The sequence below is a fragment of the Myiozetetes cayanensis genome, unplaced genomic scaffold, assembly GCF_022539395.1.
Source record: "Myiozetetes cayanensis isolate MyiCay16 unplaced genomic scaffold, myiCay2020 scf3, whole genome shotgun sequence".
In the NCBI taxonomy this organism is placed as follows: Eukaryota; Metazoa; Chordata; class Aves; order Passeriformes; family Tyrannidae; genus Myiozetetes; species Myiozetetes cayanensis.
Window position 1 is genome coordinate 7,278,875 of NW_026087521.1, and position 23,649 is coordinate 7,302,523.

Sequence of the window (23,649 nt, forward strand, 5' to 3'; positions counted from 1 at the left end):
GAAGAAAAGCTGTTGCTGCTCTCTGTCCTGCTAATGCTGCATTTCCCATCTTTCTGTCCATGGGAACTCAGTGCCTAGGTTGGGCAGAGAGTGGTGACAGCAGGCAGAGGTGGCAGTGGTGGCAGTGGTGGCTGCAGGCAAAAGTACCTCGCTCCTGAGTCAGGCAGGGAGCAATGGCCCAGCACACCTTGGCCTCAGCTGCTGGAGCTTATCTCAAGGGGTAAAAACACAATTCAACCTCTGCCCTGCTCACTCAGGCTAATTACTGTGAATTAGTGCCAAATGAAAGCACGAAAAGGCAGCATTTTACGATGGTCGTTGGCTAGACAGCAAACACCACTAACAGGTAGGTCACTGACCTGCTATCATGACATGAGAAGTTTTAATGAAAATTTTATTTGGAAGTTGTGCCCTAGGGATGATGATTCCTGTGTCCTGCTGCCAGCCCAGGTATCCAGTTTACATGAGTCAGTGTGTGACACACAACACACCTGGAGTGCAGATCAGTTTTTTGCCATCATGATACCTCAAAACTAAACCAGAGGATGAAAAGGTTCTTTAGTATTTGAATCTATAGTATATATCGTTAAATATAGATAGAAATGCATATATATATATAAATTACATAAATATATTAATATATACACATATGAAATGCTTCAGGAAGAACTAAGCAGAGATTAGCTTATTTACCCTTGGAGGGGTAAATTTGCCCAACAGAAAAGAACTGCATATCCCCATAAGGTCTGTGAAAAGACAGCTGGAGGAAGAAGAAAGTAGATGGGGCCACCAGGAATACCATGCCATCAAAATCTCTCTAGAGCTCTCTGCGTGTATAAACCAACGTAACTCTAAGATAGAGAGAAATATGGGAAAATACTGCACAAGTTCAACTCTTCCTTTGCTTTGAAACAGCAAATATCAAGTGTACTTTCAGAGACTGTCCCTTAACTGCTTGTAAAGTTTTAAATTCTATGACACATTTGTGGTCCCAGGAAAAGGCAGTCATTTTTTCTATAAATTCTAGACATCTTTTTCATGTGCACTTTTAATTAGTATCTAGGGAAATTCACTCTGCATTTTCCTTGGTTTTATTAGCTAGAAATCCATCATGAATTACACTTTTACAACTTTTATGATTAACAGGGTGTTTAGATGCCTTCTGCACATGTAAGTTTTGCCTTCATCTGAAAGCTGTGTTTTGTTTTCATTTACAAATAAGCATCACAAGGAAGACCAGGAGGACCTCGCTGCTGACTGAGTGCTGAAGGCAAGGGGGATCTGACCTGATGAGAAGGAGCTCCTTGGGTGCAGTGACAGAGTAGCAGGGCCCTCTGCTGCAGAGCCTGGGCTTTGAGCTCTGTCTTTAGCCTGCACATCTACTGACAGGCACTCCCTGCTGTAAACTCATACCTGGTCTTTGACGTTTCCACATCTGTAATCTGCCCATGATAGCAAATGCAGAGTTTTTGGTCTGTGCTCCATGCAGCCTGGCCAGGCATTGAGTTTTGAAGTGGACTTTTGAAAGGAAGTATTTATGGCTAAATCCCAGAGCAGGCACCATGCAATGCTTCTGTGCTCAGAAGTGAGGTGACATCTGCTTGTTGCAGACCGTGACTTTTAAGCTCTTTCTTACTTGGATGGCACAGTCACGATGGAAATGGTCTGTGAAATTATGTTCCCACAACAGAAGTCACCAGTGTTGAAGAATAAATGAGAAGGTGAATTTGTGTTTCTGCTTCATATTATTTGAGTGTTGACAGGGGCACAGTGAGGAGGAAGAAAAGAAAGGAAATAAATCACACAGAAATGTAGGACCAGGGAGGAATAAAATTTTTGTCATAAAGTCCTATGGATGAAAGGGAACAAATCAGACCTGACTTACTTTTCTCATTTGGAATAGCCATTTGGGTTAGCTACAGGAAAGGATTTTCCCCAGTATAAGCTAGGTTTGATGACACAGGCTTGACTGGAGAAGAGATGGACTTCTGAACACAATACAGAAAGGAACAGGACTGTGACTCTTGTACCTCTGGACAAAGAAAGGGGTAGGAAAAGAACTGAGTTCCCTCTCTATGCTGCCCTTCACCAAGCAGTGGCTGGCTGAGGTGAGAAGTTGAGTTTGTGCTCTTTCCCATGGAGCCCTTTACTTATGTTCAGCACTTTGTTGTTCTGGTAATACAAGTTAACAGCCTCTTGAACCAGCTTCTCTTTATCAGCAGAAAAGCATCATAATTCAGAACATCAAGTGCTGCACTTGTGCCCTCAGGAGGGAATGCAGAGGATGGGAAGATCAAGAAGATGAACCAGCCTATATCTCTTTGAAAGGCCAAACAAGCACTGAGATAGAGCGCATTTATCTAGGGGCTTTGGATTCTCACATCCTTCTGCTGAAAGCTGGAATCAGACACAGGTGTTTCTTTTTTTCCTTCCTGAAAAGATTCAGGATATCATGACATTTGTCATATATGTCTCACTGACTTGCAAGAAAATTATGTGCTTGGTGTTTCTCACAGACAATAAGGAATGAAATCTCACGCTGCCTTAATGCCACACTTCAGTTCTGTGGAGTTATTTCAATTTAACGAAAAAGGAGAAATAAGTAGGACCCCAGAGATATTAATGGAATACCTGTCACACAGCATGTCAGCAGCAGTGGCAGGATGAGGGTGCACAAATCCTAGCCAGTCCTCTACTCCAACCCTGCTGTTAGCTGGTCCCTGAGTATTTCTCTGCGAATCACATTATCGCTGAATTTGAGAGCCTCACTTCAGGCTTTCAGCTAAATGGCAAGTGAAAATAAATCTTAGTTGCTCTATGCTCCATCTGTAGTCAGTAGGCGAGAGGTGTAGGGGCAAATCATACCTCACATGGGCTGGAGCACACTCTGTAAGTACTGATCCCCTCCATTAACTGTAATCAAAGACCAGCCAAAATTAATTTGAGTGTGAAGGGTAAATATCTAAAATTGCACAGTCCCACACCAGTCATATAAATGCACCTGATCATTTACTCAGACTGGTGTGTTTGAAATGCACCATCAGATGTTCCTGGAAAATGGGAGAATACATTCAGAGCCATTTGCCAGACTTCTTTCATGGAAACCTGTAGGTTTATGCATGCAGGGCTCATCTATATGTACCTCTGCCTTTCAGCAGCGGAGGCATTGCTTAAATAGCTGTTTGTGTGTCTGCAGATCTGCTTATCACTGTTCTGTTTCGTGCCTGCTTCCTTGAGGTGGGTGTGAACCTCTACCCGGGCTAAGGAAGAGAGAAAATCCACAACCTGACTTGGTTGCAGTGTACCTGATGGACTGGTAGCTTCCAGGCCATCCTCTCTCTGCACTGGGAAAATATTCTCAGATTTCGAGGTGGAAATATGAGAATATCATTGATCAAATATCCCATGCAGCAAAGTCCTGATTTTCCATTAGCAACACACCCAAACACTTTCTTCAGCCAGGAAAGAGCAAAGGATAATTCTTGGTCCCATAGAAACAAGACTTATATGTATGAAAACTTCACATATGTATGAAAATTTCACACCTTTCTGAAAGGAGGAATTCATGGGAGATTTGCTGATTAACTGCTACATGAAAATCACTCACCTTAAAAAATAACTTATATTAAAACAGAAATTTGCATTATAATGGAAGAACTGATAACAAAGAAATGAGATGAGAAAATTATGTTGTAATCTGGTAAAAATATATATGGAACAAAGCCACTGGAAAAGAACTTGACAGGTTTCTTAATGTTTTAAATTGGAAATGAAAGCTCTTCAGAGTTTCAAAGATTTCCATGTTGATTTTAAAACTAATTTTGTTCAAAAAAAGAGCCTTCTGTTTTCAAAACTGCACAATTACAAGCTTCAATTTTTTTTTTCCAGCTTTAACAGCTTCAACTTCCAAATCATAAAAGTATAAAAGATATTTCAGTCAAAATAAAAAAAATATTTTTTCTGTCTGTAGCTAAATAAATATTTTCCTGGAGTTTTGGCTGAAGAAAGATGGGGTTGACTCTGTATCTAGATGTTGAGTGGGAATATGCTTGGGTGCTTAAAAAATGTCTGCATGTTAGAAAAATGATTAAGAATCCTGTACTGGAACCAAGATTGCTTGGTGCTAAACCTACAGTCTATTAACAGAGTATGCATTTAAGCCCATAAAAATACCTGTGCTGTCAGAAAAGGTTTCAAAATAACTTGAGATATTAAAATGCCTATGCATTTGGGTAGGTCATTACTGTCCTGAAGTGTCTCCCTGCCAAGGACAGAAGCACACTACACAACTCTGCCTTCCCTTATCAGCATGCCAGGAACCAGCTTCCATGAAGTGCTATTCTCCTAAAACCAAATGATTTCAACAATTTGGAGACATTGAAGTATCTCTGAGGATAAGTGAGAAAATAGTTTCTATGTTTTAAATGCTGTGAGGAGGGGAAGGAGAAAGGATAATTCTTAATTTCCGGAGGTCTTAAACCAAAAAGGTTGTTTCATTCTGACTTGTGCTGCTTGTGATATTAATAAACAAATCAAATGCAGTGACGGAATAACACATGCCGTGTGTACATTGTCTAGGTGTCTGTAATGTCATGGTGTGTGACTGTCTTCACTGATCCACCATTTTTTTAGTGCACGATGCACACAAGCATCGTGTTGCTCAGGCAGGACGTGGCTTCAGCTGCACTGCATGCAGCACCCAGATGAGGGTTTGAAGCATCTCACTTTGCAGCTGCTCTCACCTTACTTTTCCTTTGTGATTGAATCTTTATTACCAGAGTATGTCCAAGATCGTGCATCCTGCTGAACCCCTTCCTGACAGGTTAAATGCAGCAACGCACCAGTCCCATCTGTCCCTTCCTGATTTCTGTGGTAAAGAAATCCAGGCACATGGGTTGCAGGAATTCCTGATGTGCTCTAAATTTGTCAGCTACTCAGGTATCAGGATCCTGGGAGGCCAGGCATCCTAAGGAGCTCTGCAGCATGTGCTGGGAGGTACATCAGCAAGTACCCAAGAAAGTGGAGTACTTGGCCACACCAGCCATATCCCACTGGGAGTGAGAAAAACACAAGGGATGTGGTTAGTAGTATCTAGAGATGGTCTGAAGCAAATGCTGAGAAGAGGGAAAAGTTCAAGCTCCAATATGACAGTTTCACATAGTTTCCAGTGCTGTTAGCATTTTACAATTACTGAGGATCTCCTGGGACTGAGTATGCTGAATCCTACACATATTTATCCTTCTATTCCTCTTGGAGTTAGTTCTCACACAAAGCACAGCATGATGTTTCCTTGCTATCAACTCATTCAGCCGAGAATATCAGTTTAATAATACATAGAAATGCAAGTTCAACGTAGATGCTTCAGAAGAAAGAATGTAACAGCAAAAAACCAGGATGCTCTACAGTTTACTTGTTACCTCTGTAGATCTATTTAGCCTTGCTGTGGTGTAATATTGCTATGGTGTAATATTAATCACAAAGCTAAGATCAGCCATATGTGATGGCAAAACCACAGAAATATCACGTGACGCGTGGTGAGTCCCCATGAAATCTGCTCATATTGTTCCCAGATTGTCCACCCTCTCCACTTCTCCTGCACATGTTTAATGTAGCTCTTTTATAATTTGTCATTAAACCTGTAGTTCTGTGACACAGGAAATGGCACTATTGCAAGGACCTTGGCCATTGGCCATGGTCCAGTTATTATGTAAATTCATAGGAAAATAAGGAAGAAAAGGCCAAGTCTTGGCATGGGAATAACAGGCAGCTGCCTAGTGTAGCAGGTGGTGAAATGACCATCAGCTTCCAGACATGTCCAGACTGCCTGTGAATTAAATGGATGTTGGTGTGTGGAATTTTTAGAAGATCGAGGGTAACATTGCCAAGACCAGCTGTTGCCACCTTCACCTCTTCCTTCTGCTGGAAGCAGGAGGAGCATCGAGCTGGTTTTTTTTGGGTTCTCCCCAAACTCCTGGTCCTTCTTTCTGCCTTCCTGTGACAGGGTTGGCTTTACCTGGGTACCACCCTGGTCTGAACTGTGATAAAAGTTCTATCAAGAATTCAGCTAGCTATTACTGTGACTGATGAGCATTTCATTAATTGCAGTGATATTTTTTATGTATGAAAAGAGAAGTTATTACCTGTAAAGTTTACTTTTAGGAGATAATCTTTGTACAGCTTCCTGCCATCCAGATGCTTCATGGCATCACAGAGCTTGGTGGTGTTTGGACAGAGAGTCCTCTGCATTTTATGCAAGGCATGGGCCATTGCATACACAGCGTTCACAACAAACATGATCTTGGATTCTTGCTCGTAGTTGGAACTGTTGATGGTGAAGTGCTTTTCACAAGCCTTTTTATGTGGTTTTCGGTTCTGCAGATTGCACTGGAATTTTTGCTCCCAAAAGTCCTTGAACCAGGGGTTGCGCCTGTTATTGTAAGGGCTGAGACTTTGGAAGTACCTGTCAAACTCTTTAACTGGATGGGAAGCAAGCTCCAAGGTTATTGCCCCAGAAGCGATGCGCTCATTGCCTTTGACGATACTCTCCTGTGCTCCCCATCCGTCGCTGGCGATCCAGGTGAAGGACACGTTGAAGCGGTTGGCAGCTGCAATGAGCTCCCGAGAGTCATCCCCTCTCATGAAGAGCACCACCACCCTGGCGTTGGGTTTCTGAAGCAGCTCCCTGATCACGCCATCGTAAGACTTCCTGATGTTGGACCGTCCCACCTTCTCGGAGGTGGCGATGCAGATGTTGCGCAGGCGAGCTTCCTGCTCAAAGGCTTCGATCCCCGTCTCCCCGTAGTCGCCCTCTGAAGCAACTGTGGAGACGTAAGTCCAGTTGAAGTACCGCAGGATCTCAGCCATGGCTTTCGCCTGGTAGAAGTCCGGAGGCACAGTCCGTGCGAAATAGTCGTAGCGGGATTTGTCGCTCAGCTTGGCACTGGTGGAGGCGTAGCTTATCTGGGGGATCTGGAAGAGTCTGAGCAAATTTGCCACCTGGAGAGAGAGTGGGAAAACACAGATTGTTAAAGAGTGGTGTTTATAAAATTGGACAGAAATATCCGGGGAAAGGCATTAACAGTGTTTTTTTAATAAGATGCGTTCTGACAGTCACAGATTGAGGGTGTTGATAGAGGATGCTGATAAACTCCAGTGGGAGCAGTGCACTGTGCATAAGCACAAAAGCTGTTCTGCTGCCCAGTTAATTCCCTGGGTTCTACTGGAACTAGAATGGACATTTATTTTTGTGAAATTGAGTCTGTTTAAATCAATAGAGAATTAGACACAAAATAGACAATACACTTCAGTCTCAGTCTGTGTTCCTCACTAAGGTCTGGGGATTTGTATGCCTTTGCTGTTCATAGTGGGATTCATCTTCTCTAAGATTCATTGTATTTGATAACCAAATACACTAATAAGACATAAATTTCTCATTAGCGCAAATATCACAGATGTACCAGTGGTTTGGAGAACTTTCTGATCCCATTTATTCAAGCTCTCCTAGCTTTTACTCATTTAAACTCTTTTTTCTGAGATGTTCTGACTGCAGACCTCCTAAGATGGCATATTTGTTGCATGTTAGTACTCCAAGTACTGCACAATGTCATGATGACCTAATGTTTTTCATAAATGATAAAAACTTTTATTAATCTCTATTTGCCCATCTTGTGTGATTTATGTGGTCCAAAGTCCTTTTTTTTTTCTTTATACATTGCTATGTCCAGTGATTATATATTCCCAAATCTACTCTCTTGCTCTCATAAAAGTGTGTGTCCTGATCATATCTGGAAAGAAATCAAGAAAGGCTATGGCATTTTTTTTCCTATGATAGCTTCTTAAATGACAAAGGGGAGATTTTGGAGTTCTCCTCTTGGTCACTAGAAATTGTGTCCAGTAAATTAAATTTAAAGCTAAGAGTACAGCCTGACAAAACCATTTGAAAAGCAGTAGTGTACTTGAGATTCCTCAGGGAAAATTATTAAAAAATGCCCAATCATTTTCTCCAGATGTTTCTCTGACCACAGACTATGTCTGTGAGAATTCAAAGGCAAAGGACTGTTTTGAAAAACATGTTGTGGAACAGGCAAATTTTGAAGGCTCAGACGTCAGTAGCAAATTAGACAGTCTGGTAAAAACAACCCAAAAAATCAGAAGAATTTTATTTCTTTTCAGCAACTGTATTCCTTGGGATTTTATAGATTTAGATTCTGTCTTTTCTGTAATGCAGACACTGGACTAGTGTCCTGCTGTGTCTCAGTCTCACCCTGTAAGCTGGTGTAATCTCATCTGGGCCAGACTCTGCTGCCAACCATAAGTGTACAGTGACTTTCACAACCCCTGGGCCACATGGAACTGAGGACTTCAGGAGGTTCTTGCCCTCCTGTCCTTCTGGGACACCAGGAAAGAGCAGGTGCGATGTCCTGGCATCTCAGCTGTGTATGTGGAGTTGAAGCTTGCCCTTTAAAAATAAACCAACAAGAGTGGTTTATTTTAGTTTAAACCAAAATAAAACCTTCTCTACACCTCTTGAAAGGGAGCTTTAGCTAATGCTCTTTGCATTTGCCAGTGGGTACAGGATGGGAAGTGCTGTGGTTGAACAAGTTACTGTCCCTCAGAAAGCTGCCAATGTGTCCTTAACCTCCCTGCTAGATGGTAACACACCTTAAACTGCCTTATACTGGAAGTGTGGGATTTAATTTCCATCGTGGTGATGTAAATGAACAGCTTTAAAGCAACAGGATGGGCAGAGAGGCTTGTTTTGTCACCAAGGTACAATGGATGCTTTGAGAATTGTTGAGTCTGTGTGGCTTTTTATCTTGACTATATGGTGACACATCCACATGATTTGGTTCACATGTCCTCTCTCAACAAGAGCACTATGATTTGGTGATAAGAATGTCCTCTGTGTAGCTATTATGGAACATCTCTCTCAGAACCGTGTGGGCTGGAATTGCTATTCTTGTCTCAGTTTATTCTAGCAGAAATTATTTTATTTTAGCTAAACCATAATGAGGATAGGCACACATATCATTTTGCATTTTTCCCCTCAAAGTGGCTAAAGAAGTCCATTTTCCAGCTCAAGCAATGCTTTTCAGTGCATAGACAAGCCTTCAGCTCACAGAAAGATGCTCCCAACAGATATAGCAGCTTCTTTATTGTTTGTTTCTGTGGTTATTTTTGTTGTTGTTTTGTTTCTCTTTTAGTTTAAGCTGCAAAAGCATCCATACACAGGCGAACAGAACTACACTTCCAGTTTACACAGGGGCTTCCAGCCTTTGAGGTCACCATAATTCTAGGGTCCCTGCAAACAGCTGCAATTCTGATGCCTGTGCTCTGGGGAGAAGAAAGTTTTTGTGTGTTTACAGCTGTTTGCTGTAATGCTCTTCACTGTAAGGCTGTCCAGACGTATGTTTCTCGTAGACTAAACATTATAAAATATAATATATAATATAATTAATTACAGAGGATAGTGACCCAATCATCCCTGAGAACTGTGACTGCTCATGGAGTTCAGTAAAGTTGTATCTGTTATTAATTCAGATCAGGACGCTCTTTTCGAAATTCTCGAGCTGGGGATTTCATGCAATGTTGTAGTTTCTTGATTTTAGAGACTAATTTTCCAAAAGAGCTCAAGCCTCAGGAACTTGGCTGATGTAATTGGTTTCAGAACAGTCCCTTTTTCCAGACATTTCCATCCTGATCTGAATATCTGATCCTGAAAATGATATCCTGATTAAGCAACCAACTAGATAAGAGCCCAGGTAACATGTTCTGGAGAGGAGCTGATATCTAAGACTTTGTGTAGTAGATTCAGTGCAGTAGAGGACAGTGTAAACCAGAGTTATGTGCACTGAGGTTGCATCACTTGAGGCACACCTCCACCGTAGCTCCATGCTGCCTTGGGACGTGTGCCACAGCTTCAAAACTGCAGTGCACATCCGGCAATCGCTAAGTGAAATAATCTATTTTGGCAAAGCTCCAGGCAGCAATTTAATCAAGTCATGGTGCATGCAATTAGTGCCTGAAATCCATATGTTGGCACTTAACGGTTTTTTTACTGTCAAAACTAGTGGGTTTTTCAGATACCTTTGAAAACAAGGCTGGATGTTCCGCATCTGCAAACCGGAACAGTCACTTTGCACAGCTTGCTGTGAACAAAGCGTGTCAACATATTCAGCATTCGCCGTGATGGGAAACCTTTATTTGCCCTCACATTGCTGGGTTTATTGGTGTAGCCACTGTCCTGTGCTAAAGTGTCCAACTCCCAGGCAAAACTGGCTCTCACCCAGCTGCTGGGATGGTGGGTGATTCGCTGCCCAACATGAGCACAGGAGGAGTCCAGTGTGAGCCACGTCCCTCCACAGGGACATACTGCCCCAGCAAATCCTGCAAATGGAGTGGCCAGGGCAGTGCCAGGGGATACTGATATCCCTCTCCCAGCATTGGAGTCACATCAGTCAATTCTACCTCTTTGAGCACCAGGGACAGGATAAATGCCTGTGGGAAATTGCCAGTCTTGTTTATAACACTGAAAATGGCTTCATAATAAGCACCTGCAAGGAGCCATGAATTAGGTACAGCTATCAAACACATGAACCTGGTTTCTGAGTGTATTCCTGACCATTCAAGAATCTTGCTGGTAAATGGGGACAGAAAGGTAACACCCCTCTGCCTTAGTAGTCTTGGTCTGTCTTATGATTTATTGAATCTCACTGACATTTTGCCTAATGTTCATAGGACCTTTTTTTGATGGCAGTAGGATTTATTATGATGGTTTTTTATTAAAATTTTCCTTTTTGATGGCCCAGGGACTGCTACATGGATTGTTTTAATGTGTATGAGACTGAAGAACACAGGAAACATTTAGGAAAAAAAGTTAAATCTCAGAAGTGCTAGAACAGATTGGGTTTCTTCAACACAACACACAAGTGTTTATCGCACATTTGTTGGACAGAGGAGGCCCCTTGTTGGATGACAGTGCTCTCTACCCTCCTGAAATTTAACCATGCGAGAATCTCAAGGGACTTAGTACGGCTTAATGAACTTAATTTCATAGAGCTCCTTTGAGACAGGCAAGAGCTCCTGTGCCAGTTTTGAACAGACAATAAATTAATCTGTGCAGCAGAACAGGATTGAGGTAAAGGAGGTTTGTCTCTATGGAGAAACTGGAGAAATCCCTCCCTCTCTGAGCTGCAATCTGTCCTTATGGAGATTCCGTGGCTGCCTTTGGTCTCCTGAGAAAGTATTTCTATTTTTGGGGATAAGTTTATTGTCTGGATTCCCACAGCAAGACCATGGCAAAGCCATTTCCCAGAGATTTCCTAATGTCTAGATCATTACTATAACACAGGGGCTGAGCTCTTGCTTAGGAAATACATGTACCGCTGCCAGTGTATGTTGTATCTAGTTCCTAAGTGATGGTAATCTACATTGTAGGCTTTTTGTCATTATTTGGGCAGTGGGAGTCAAACTACAGCGAAAGCATTCATTCCGATAAATAATACAGGGGTTTTTTCTTATTTAAATTCTTCTTGTTTCTTAAACCCAAAAAGATACCAAAATCTTGTCAGAAAGCGCCATTTTCAAAAGGGAGAAAAGAAACACTGCTTCTGAATGGGCTGGGATGTGGGTGTGTGATAAGTGGTGGGCATAAACCTAATGTAAAGGCAAAATGAGGTATCTCTCCAGTCAACTGCCTCCATTGGCCTGTGCAGCCTCCCCATGATCCCAACTCCTGATTTGTACATTTTTCTTCAAGTTAGAATCTCCCTTCTTTCAATTAATAACTTTTTTTTCTGTCCTCTTGTCATGCATCATGTCAGCAAAAGCTTTTGCTTTGTGTTCCTGAGACTGAACCCGTACATACTGAAAAGCTCATACCAGATTGCCACCAAACCTTCTCTCCTCCAGGCTAGACACAGTCAGTTCCCCCAATTTCATCTTGTAGGGCATGTGCTCCAGATTCTCCTCCCCATGATCATATCCATATTTATTGAATCTTTTTTTTATTGAGGGGCCCAAAGTTGGACATAGTATTCTAGGTGTGGTCCAATGAGAATAAATAGAAATAATTCCATCTATCTACTGGTTATGTTTCTGCAGACAAAGCCCAGCAACCTGTGAACCTGCTGTGCTGCCAGATTGCATCACTGGCAATAAATTTGAGAAATACTGAAGAGTTGGGCTCCACCATAGCTTTCCCTGTTTTCTTGGGATTTAGTTGGTTCAAAGGCATGGCTCCTGCCTGGGGACAGTATGACCCAGTGTGACTCATTCTGGGCCCTTCTGACATACTAATGTAGTTTGGGAGTATTTGGGAGGGAGAGAGTTCAGTGATGCAAATGCAGATGCTCAGCTCAGACACCCCCTCCATAAAAAAAGAATCACTTCAAATTCTGATTTGTTTTCAAAGGGAAATTAGGACCTTAAGCTGATTCCAGAATTGAAAAACCTTTATTGTGGTAGAACATCACCTCTCCATAGCCTATTTAAAGCTGTGGGTGCTGTGTCTGGGATATTATAACAAGCACTATGAAAAGCAGTGTCACAGGGGCTGTGACATGACCTACAGCAGAAAACACCCACCTGGCTTCAGCTGAACTTCAAGCTCTGGCCCCAGGAGTTCATTTGGAATGCCAATATCCTAGTTCTTTAAATCAACAAAAGATCAGTTGCAAGGAACTAACCCAGATGCAGTGAGGTTATTTAGGAGTCCCAGCCTGTCTTGTGCACATTGTAGGACTGAAGCAGTGATTTTCATCAGCTTTCTCACTCTTTGGTATTAAGTCTCCTAGTTCATAAGTAATGTTCCTTAACAAAATTCCTTCCAAAAGGTAACTCAGATGAAGATAATTCACTATCAAACAAATAGAAATTATCTGGCACTTTCTGTTAGCAAGGAAAGGGAAGAGGGCAGCACTGTTTTTAGCTTTGCTCTTCTGGAAATTTAGGCAATGAAGCTGGGAAAAATACAGCTAAATATTTGCAGCAGACTCTATAGCTGTCACACACAGAGAATCAGTGTTTAAACTGTGAAATAATTGCATCTGCAAAATGAACATCAGTAATAAGGAATACTGTCACAATAACATCTACAATTTCTGCAGAGGAACTGGGAATTTCTTCTTATATGCATGTCTGTCCTGTATAATAAAAAGTAAACCAGGGAGGGTATGCAGAAAAATGTGCTTTCAGAGAAGAATTTTTTTGGAAATCTTTTTTCCTTATTTTCCTGCAGGGGATGGCACAGTGAGCTGTCACATATGCAGTCTGCCTCCACACAGCATTAACTGTTGAAGTAAGCTGAGTGCTGAGCACTAAGCTGGCACCTTGAGAAGGGACCTGTGTGGAAGACTTTGCTTTGCATGAGGAGTGCAACTGTTCTCAGAGACTTCCTAAACCTGATTGTGAGTGACTCATGCCACATTTACAAACGATCAGAAAAAATACTAAAACTGGGACTGATGGTTCTGAAAGCAATTTCAGAAATTGTTTCTGAAGTTTAAAAAGCTATCATTGATAAACATGGTTATTTGAGACTCATTAACTGATGTGTAAGTCCTAGTCAGAAGGGGTAGAATGAGTGTAGGTGAAGTTCAGATGTCCTTAGATAGTTCTTCTTTCTGTCTACTTTCTCTTGTAGTTACATCCTTGGAACACTTGACTGCTCACTACAATTACCTGAAAGGAGGTTGTAGATGGCTGGGGTTTGTTTTCTTCTCTCAGGTAACAAGTGATAGGACAAAAGGAAAGGGCCTCAAGTTGTGCCAGGGGAGGTTTATATTAGACATTATGAAAAATTTCATCACTGAAAGGGTGGCCAGGTAGTGGAATCAACATCCCTGGAAATGTTAAAAAAATCTGTAGATGATTTAGTGGTAGTCCTGGGTTAATGACTGGAGTTGATGATCTTAGAGGTCTTTTCAAATCTTCATAAGTCTATCACTCTTTGGTAGGGCTTCTTCCTTCGTACATGTGACCTCAGGGGTTACTTACCCATCCCTGTAAAACCGTATAATTTCCCCTTGGCAAAAAGAGAAAATGGTCATTCTGAAGAGAAAAATAAATCCCAAGCCCAAACCAAAAAGACTACAAAGGAGTCAGTTACAGTGGGCTTTTCAAAGAAGCCAGCCAGAGGGAGGTACCCTCATTCCTTTGAAATCTCTAGGAAAGAAATATCCAGTGCTCTTTGGGCACTTTGCAAATCGCAACCTAGTGGCTGTTCAGTTTCTGAATGTGGAATAGAAGAAACAAAGAGAGGAACAAACAGCAAGGATCTGGCTGAGAGGTAGCAGAGAGAGAGGCACAACAAAGAGAAAGGAGGGAGAGAGTTTAAAGGAGACACATGGAAGTTGGCAAGGGCATGTGTGGCTTAAACGCTGGTCGTAGGTGGTCCGTCTCACAGAGTAGATCTTTTAATAAGGATTTGGCTTAGTTTTCAAGCACAAAATCAGGAGAGGCTGTTGTTTCACAGTTGAATGCAAAGCTCCTCCATAAGCAGAGCACAAATGGTGTGTGTGAACTGAGGTTCCTGGTGAAATCCCTGCAGCCCCCTGCATTTTTCTCCTGCCAGTATCCCTGCTGGGTCCACGCACAGTGGGACAGAGCCCCATATGTTCTGGGGTTTTTTCTTTGCATGTAGTTCTTCTAAGGATTTTGCACTACTTTCAGTGGTTATGGAAGTCACAAGCTATCGTTAAGACTCTGTTTGAAAGATGGTTTATCCTTGGAGGAAGGAAATGGATGTGATTAGCTTTCAGGCTCCATGAGTCTTTGGCAGACTTTTGTGGCTAAGCAGAAATGACAGCCAGGAAAAGACTGCCAGTAAATGAGTACATACTCTGAATTTCATGCCAGATGGTCACTCACTTAGGAGTGGCTTTAACTTTTGTGATAGCGGTAATGTACTGTTAAACCTTCTCCAATGGTTTTCTTAGAGTTTACTTGAGACACAGTGAGGAACTGAAGAGAAGACAGCTGGGCACTGGTTTCTATTCTGCCATTTTTACCGGATGAGTCTCTAACTTGGAAATAACTTTCATGACTGTAATCTGGAGGTCTTGTGAGCTGGTAGCATAAAAAAATATTTACATACACCTGAATAGAGTGGATATGGAAAATCAAAGCCCAGCCCAACTAAATTAATATCTTAAGTTTTCTAAGAGATAACTGCAGGGAATGGACCCCAGTCTTCATTTTCAGAAGATGAATCCAGTTTTCAGAAACAGAGAAGAACAAATACAGCACTTGAATAATTGCATTCCTGCTTCCACAAGCATATTCCTGACAAGAACTGACCTAAGTATTTTAAATATGGCATGGGGATTGGCTATGCAGGTGCTCCTCTGCAAATGAACACTGTTTTTCTTTTATCCTTTTTAAAATGTCATTGAACATCTCCAAGAAAAATGTTTGAAATTTCTGTTGTAAACTAGGAAAGAGTGGATAACCTGCATCAGATGAAAAGCCATGAACCCAAAAGAAAACCCTCCAAATTTTGAAGCATTCTCCTCCTGATCCCAGATTCAGCTCAAATAAGAATTTTATTTCATGAAAAGAGGGTTGTTTGGGGTTTTTTTCCTTTTTTTTTTTTTTGCTTTTTTTCATCATGAGTTTTCCATTGATTGAAAATCCAGGCTTGAGTTTTGAGAGATCAAATGCTGTACAGATTGGGCTCACTGCTAATTTAAACACAACATCTAAAAACTAATTATCCAGATCATCATTAATGATAATAGCCTAGTCTGACCAGAAAATAATTAAGCATTCTGCATTCTCTTGTTGTTTTTAGACTCTGCAAAAAGTGCCTATCGCACATACTGACTCAGTGGGGAAGGTGTTCATTGCTGATTTACCAGCAAATTCTTTTTTCCTTAGTGGAAGGATAATGAAAGAAGTAGAAATCTGACAGCAGGAGCATCATGAAGTGATTTGGCAGACAGCTGTCCAGACAAAAAAACAGGAGAGGGAGGGTGACAGAAGGGGAAGAAAATGTATTGAAATATAAAGAAAAATTCACAGAAGGAAAGAAAAAAACAGAAATAATTTTTGTATGAATAACTCAGCATGTTTTATTTTAAGGCTAAAAAACTGCATTGTGGACTCTATGATGTTTACAGCTCTGAGGAAAAGAGAAATGTTTGACAGGGCTACATCTGGAAGCATCCAGCATCCCCAGTGCTGCTTGAAAACACAGGGAATGAAGATGTTGAGCCTTGTACACACACCTGATGAAGTATTTTGACTTTCAGCAGTGGTGCAATTACAGTTGTTACTGGAGCTACTCTGCACAGGTGAGTGGTTTTGAAATTGGGTAGTTTCTTCTTCTGGCGTGGCACCAAAATGCCTGGCATTAATGCTTCAAAGTCCTTACAACTTCAGGCTTGACTCTTCAACGTCTATTATTCCTGACGAGGATTTTCTTGTGAAATAGAAGTTGTGACTGGCTAACTTAACAGGACGAGCAGCAGGAGTGAATGGCTTAATTACATCATTTCTAGATAGTGTGAAATCTAAGGGAAAGCTAGAAAAGAGAGACTGAAGGAGGGCCAACACAATCTATGCCAAGGGAAAATAAGCAACTGAATACTTCTTTTCTAGTTGGAAAATGCTCAATGACATGTTGAAAGATTTGTGAAACTAATTTTTTTATCTTTCTGAAGAACTGTGTTACAGATCTTTTGTTTGAACAACTATTGGCAACTACAGGGAAGCTGTACAGATCATAGAGTATTAGTAACTATAACTATTGTTTCATCATCCTTCATAGGTTTTGAAAAAATGGAACGACATACAGATAGGCATACACCTACACTGCCATTTTTACATGTACTGAATGAGAAACTCTCTTATCAAGACTTCCAATTTCCATTGGACAGCTGCTCCAAACCAAAGATTTTGGAATATGAAACTTCTATATACACTGTATTATTACATTCAATGTGCTCTGTATCCAGTCTACTGCCTTAGATATGGATTTATTCTTAGATCAGTAATCGCCAGAGACTGGTTTCAAAGGGACAGATTGACAGATGTTGTGCAAGAGGCCACAGGACACTTTGGAAGTGTGGCCTGACTCCCTCAGGGTTACTGGGAGGGAATGGCCAATATCTTTGCCATTTCCTCAGCTCTAACTACACTGATGCCATTTTCCTTCTTGGCCAGCTGGGCACGTGCTGGGTCATGTTCCACAGGTTGTTGAACAGTACCCCCTGTTCCTTTTCCTCCAGGCAGCTTTCTACCCACTCTGCTGAAGCTTGTAGTGCTACTGGGGGTTGTTGTGACCCAAGCGCAGGACCCAGCACTTGGCCTTGTCGAACCTCATACCACTGACCTCAATTCACTGATCCAGCCTGTCCAGATACCGCAGCAGAACCTTCCTGCCCTTCAGCAGATCAACATTCTCGCCCACCTTATTGTCATCCACAAACTTACTGAGAATGTCCTCGATCCAGACTAACAATAAAGATATTAAACAGGGCTAGTCCCAGAACCGAGCCTTGGGGAACCCCACTAGTGAATGGAAGTAAGATAAGGATTTATTCTTTTATTTCAAACCTATATTGTTTAAATGACAACTGTTGCATTCATGCAGCATGGCGGGCACACATACATTCAGAAACATAAGAGGTATCACTTATGATTGATGTGAAAGCAGAGATCTGCACTTAGAGCTTTAAAAGTTTTAAGAAATGCAGAGTTCAAAATAAATACTAAGACTTATGGAAACTTCGGATGCCCTCAGGATGCCCACAGCTAGAGGAAGTGGACAGCTGCCAGAGGTTTAAACTACAGCAGGTGTTTTGAAGAGTGAGTCAAACTAATACAAATTCAGCAAAAATCATATGCTAGATTGACCCCCAGGGTAAAGTGACCAAACTTAGACTTGCTTTATTGACAAACTTACATAAGCAGTGGTTCTCTCACTGGAACTGCAGATGAACAGCTCTCACCTGATGGCGCTCCTGTGACTTACCTGTATGGAGACGCTGCTATAGGAACCGCCTATGACTCCTGCAATGAGCAATGGCAAATTCTCCTGGATGGCATACGAGCCGTCAGGGCACATATACTCTGTTTCATCTACTTTAGTCAAAGATGCCCTGACAAACTCCAAAGACTGTTCTAAGGCATATGTATCCCTGGAACACGTGTCCAAGATGTGAACTCCAAGCTTAATTCCCGGAAGCAAGTAGTTGTCCTTGTTGATTTCATCAATAGCAAACAGCATGGCCTCCAAGCGCTGGATGCCTCGGTCTTCATTGATTCTCCCACATTCTTCTATCCCAGTGCCTTTCTCCTTGATTGGAAATAAACCACCTAAGACCAGGTCTCCTTCTATCTTAATTTCCTTCCTTACAAAGCTGTGGTCACTTAGGGAAAGGAAAACTCCTTTGGAAAAAAAAGCTAGCGCAAGGACTTGGAGTCTGGTCAGCATCTTCATCGGTCCTGTTTTAGCAGCTCCAAGAAACACTGGTGGGAGCAAAAGTGCTCTTCAGTCCTTCTGATCCATTGCCAAATATAAAGTGCTGTCCCACAAGCCAGTGAAGAACAAGCCAAGTCTTTCCACTGGACCTCTAAAGAAGAGATAGAAGGAATTAGAAAAGGCAAAAGGAGACATGAAGATGTGAGATGCCTTAATCATGAAACCACCCCTCCTTAAGGCAAAAAAGACTCTCTTGCAAGTAAATTAAGGTAAATACATAAATAAATAAGAGAGACATGAAAGAGAAAAAGAAGAGACACGACAAGGAGGAGTCTTGTGTTTGGTGCTTGCTCAGAGCATGAAAATGCCTATGGTCGGACTTGCTCTCTTTAATGTTAATCACAGTTTGGTGCTTGGATCAAAGGGAGGACACAGCAGTGATGTATGTACTTAGGATATGATTTTACTCTCACTAAGGTCAGGACAGTTTGCCAATTACCTTAAAAGGAGAAAAATCAAGCCTCAGAGTGAAGATAATGCTGTAACAATTTTGTAAATAAACACACATACGCAAAGTCTATTTATACAACACAGGTGCATGACTTGTCCATAGACTCCTTGCCAATATCTCTTCAAATATGTCAAAGTGGCTGCCTTGATCTCCCAATCCTGAGATAAATTGTGTGGTAATAGTTAAATAGATCACTTCAATAATTCAGTTCTGTACTTACTTTTTCCTTAACAGAGGATGTACTATTATTAGAGTTGCAGGGTTATTTATAATTTAGAAACACTTAGCACAAAGAAATTGAAATAAGCAACAATTAAGATTTAACACTGACTAATGGCTGAACATGTTTATTGCAAGGCAGCTGTTTACCCTGGTACAATTTCCATGTTGCTGTACCAAATGGTGTGAAAGGATAGCTTTTTATTCATATTTATTCCAACATTTTTCTCTCATAAATCAGTAATGGGTCAGATGCACCATTAAAGGTCTCTCTCTGCTATCAAACTAGTCTGAACTGCAGACTGTCTCAGCAGAATTTAGTGATGTGTCAATGGAAAACAAGCTTCCTTCCCTGTAAGTGATGAGAAGCTAGTTTGCTTATCACCTGTGGTTTATTAAACAGGTCCAGAAAATATATTTTCTGGTAACTTTATGAGAAGTAATGATGTTGACCGTGTTCATCAGTACATTCTGTATCAGACTTAGTACTATAATTTACTAAATATTATTCAAGTGTATACAGGGCATCTAAAATGTTGATACTGCCCACTGGAAATCATTATCAGACAAAAAGGTGGCATTTGTGACATAAATGGCTGTGTTGTTAATAATTCAGTTGAACTGATTTCCATTGTTTTCATCACTAATCCACCATTTGGATAAAAACAGGACTTGGGATTTTTTTTAATGCAATATCCATCTTTTTTACTTCTGTGGTTTCTGCTGTAACGGTGTCTCAGCAAATATTCACACATTTATCCTTATAACACTGGAAAAATATTTGTTTTACCTGTTTTACACTTGGGGGAAAAAGAGACACAGAAAGATGAAATAAAATTCTCTGAAGGTTCTCAATTCAGATTACGATTCACTCGGCACTCACAATCACTATCAAACTTTGGAAAGGTCTCTGTTTCCCTTTAGGAATCGAAGAACGTGCTTTCAACCATGCCCTGAACCCCCTGGTTCCCACTGAGGCATTGACTCTGAAAAACTTCCTAAACAAGCTGGTGTCTTTTCCAAGCCTGTTCCTGAGTGATTTACTTAAGGTCATCAGCACAGCCAAGAATCAAACTTTGATCTTTTCCAGTGCTCCTCTGATACCTAAACAATAAACACCTGTTGTTTCCCACTGCTCCTTCTGGTTTTTATGACAGTCTTTTATGAAGTCATATTAAAACAAACTGCTTTCAACAGCCCTTCAATGCTACCAGGAACAACTGAGTTACCCAAAGGAAAGGGTTGTAAATGGGGTTCTCTATAAGGTTTTCTGAAACTAACCTGGGACAGAGCTACAGTGGATTTACCCTAAACAGCAGGGAGAATGTTCTCATCCCCTTGACTCCTTCATAGGAGCTGGTTTCTGCAAATGGCATCACCCTTCACCTTCCATCTCCTCTGTCTCAGGACTCTGTGTGACTGATACATCAGCAAGGTTAAAAAGGTAGGAAAAATTATTTCAGCACTGCACATAGAGAAGTGATTTCCCCTGCAAAGAGCACAAAGGCTTTCTATTTCTATCACTTGAGCACTTGTTACAGTGCTACTAGTGAGAGAAACTGCAATCAGTGATGGCACAGCAAAGGATCAGGCCCTGCAGAAGTCAAGGGACAATCAGAGAAGGCAAGGATTTGGAATAGGCATGACCATTACACTGTTTATTCCCTGTCACTTTGTGTTGACGACACTGGCCTGAAAGTGTCCAGGGATACGAAAGGAGGAGATGGTGGGTACCCCACCTGAGTTGGAGTACACAGAAGACTCATCCTCATGTTACTGCTCTGTCTGTCTGGGAATAGAGGGACACTGCTTGGTAAGGGATGCCCATGGGTGGCAGCCGCCTACCTACACCAATTGTCTTTCCCTCCTCACAAGGCAGTGCCTGTGAAGCTCTTTTCACAGGGGCTTTGAGACTGTAGGGAGACACCACGGACATAGAGTACTGCTTCCCAGGAAAACAAGATAATTCTATTTTCTGTGTTCAAATACTGTGCTTATGAATGGGAGACAGTTGACAAAAACACAGCTTAGGGTATGAAATGTGTTTCTCTCCTTCTGCCTTGGTAGCCTGTGCACTGCTTGCTGTGTAGTGGCATTGCAGTGTCCTGCCAAGGACCGGGGATGCTGAGCAGAGGTTGGGGAGTGAAGGCATTAATGAAAAGGCTGATTTGTCAGGAGAGGTTTCCCCTTTGGGCTATGAGGGAGGGATCTGTCCAGGATTTCTCAGTGCCAGGACTCCTGAAGGAAACTATGAGGCATATTTGGGTGGCCAGTGAGCAGCATCACCATGGTGACACTGAACAGACAGCTTGATGTGAAGAAGGGAGACTATTTTAAAGCAGATCACAAAGATGGGCTAGGAGCTCAGTTCCTCTGCTGCTCTCTCTTGCATGCACCTCCTACATGTTTTCTCTGCACCTTGCATAACTCACAAATATATATAGAAATATTTCATACCTATTCTGAGCTGACACAGCCCATATTCCTTCCCTTAAACATGGTGAAGGTACCACTTGCCATTTCCTATCAGAAGTGATTTCACTATAGTGACCACTCCAATTCAGTTTTGCAGTACCCTGGGACATTTCAAAAAGAAGCACCTGTTGATCAAGCTGCAATTCTTTAATTTTTCATTTATGTTTAAAGTTTTAACATCAGCTACAGGCAGAGTTGTGTTGTTTTAACTGTTCTTTTAATATTAAAAATATGTACATTCCAGCCCTATATACTTTGGTGGAAATAGAAGTAGGGTCCAGGTGTAGAAGTGATCCAAATATCAAAATGAGAAATAAATAGGCTGAAGGAGAAAAGTTTCCATGTTTGAATCAGAGCATTTCTGCCAGCTACACTATCTGAAATTTAGTCAGCTTGTGAAACACCTTAATTTGACACTTCGAAGCCCCTTCTCTTTCCACCATCAAAAGTCCACAGGGGAAAGCCACCTCTGCCTTTGGGGACCACTGTCAGCACTTCCCTCAGTAAAAGCAACTCACTTATTTGTGTACAGCAGCAGCTGTGCTGCTCTCATTGAAAATCCCATTCCCTCTAGGTCTGAATCATCAGTTTTGGAGGACTATGTCTGTGCATGTGAAAAAGTTGATTACACAAATTTACTATTTCTTGGTGTAAGTTTGCTTATTTACTAAGGACTGGCGCATTTCTGTTCCTGTGAAAGTAAACTGGAATGAGAAAGACGATGTCTGGGGTTTCTGCATTTAGTATCCCACTGATATCATCTCCAAAATTAAATCTGTCTTCCAGACTCACATAACAGCTTTGGTCCTCTTCAGACTTTGTGTCTGCAGCTCACAGAGTAGGTCCACCTGTGCTGTTGGTTCAGAGATGAATTCTTATCATACTATGTGTTTTCAGTCTATTTTTCTAGTAGGTACCAAAATCCAAAGAGAATTGCAGTTGAATCTTTCATTTAGCCAGATGACTTACAAATCTAAATCATTGCTTATACATCAATGCTAATTTTGTTGATACCTTCCAGCATATCACCAGTGCTTGGCACTGGCAATTCAGCATCCAGCAGCCATTCACTTTCAATTTTCCATTTATAAGGATGGAATAGGAAACCTTACTGAGAGCTGAGGCACTTCAGATCTCCTAGCTATTTTTCAACACCATTAGCTAACAAATGGGACAATCTACTGAGCTAAAACTCTGGAGAGGTTTTCTCTCTTCCTTACCATGTGCTATATCCTAAATTCCCCTACATTTGTTCCCCTTCTCAGTATTTTGTGGGGCTCATCTGTTTCTACAGCTTCCTGACAAAGGATGCAACAAAAGCAGATGTTGGTGCTGGAGAAGATTAAACATAATCTTAATTGTGGGTGGCTCCCCCTGGCACTCATGGGTTTATACTTCAGTACTCAGGACTATAATGTAATATTGTGGTGCCTGGAGCCATATGTTAACATGGTATCAACCTGCCATCCTTTGTAAACTTTCTTTGGAGGAGAACCATGCTCACTGTAAGGTCAAAGAAGAGGTTCCCACACCTGTGCTCCTGTGGCATTTTACAGCATTAAAGATTATTGTTTCATCAACAGATCTTTCTCCAAGGTCACCCCATCAGAAAAGTATCTTTCCCTGAGCCCTTGCTACACCCTACAAATTTTATCCTAGGGAAGCAGGTTTCTAAAGCCATTCCAATTTCAGCCCACCGTTCTGGTGCATCTTTCAAGACTGACACAAGAAGCTAAATGCAATGATTTCTTTCTCTCAGAGATCATGGATAACTTGCACAGCAGCATTGCTCATCCAACACATTTATCACGCTTATATGTGTTCTGCCGGAACTTGACCTTAATGCCTGATGAGAATTACACTGAAAGATTCCTTATTTCATTGGAAAAAAGTGATAGACAAGCTTGAGTCTCCTTACCAATTATAATAAGAGATGCCGTCGCCTCTGGAAGAGAAATATTTATAAAGGAATCCAGGCCTTATGGTGACAGATATGTGCCAGGTTCACAAATTGCTCACA

At 41.5% G+C, this 23,649-nt stretch overlaps 1 protein-coding gene across 3 annotated transcripts in view; it reads right to left on the reverse strand.

Annotated features, from left to right (window-relative positions):
- GRM3 (glutamate metabotropic receptor 3) overlaps nucleotides 1–23,649 on the reverse strand; it is a 104,131-nt gene that overhangs the window by 25,788 nt on the left and 54,694 nt on the right. For all 3 annotated transcript variants that reach the window (XM_050324885.1, XM_050324886.1, XM_050324887.1), the window contains 2 exons: nucleotides 17,975–18,575; nucleotides 6,141–6,996 (listed from right to left, as the gene is read on the reverse strand). In XM_050324885.1, the coding sequence (XP_050180842.1) occupies nucleotides 6,141–6,996; nucleotides 17,975–18,442 (1,324 nt within the window). In that variant the 5' untranslated portion in view covers nucleotides 18,443–18,575. The remainder of the gene's footprint in view (nucleotides 1–6,140; nucleotides 6,997–17,974; nucleotides 18,576–23,649) is intronic.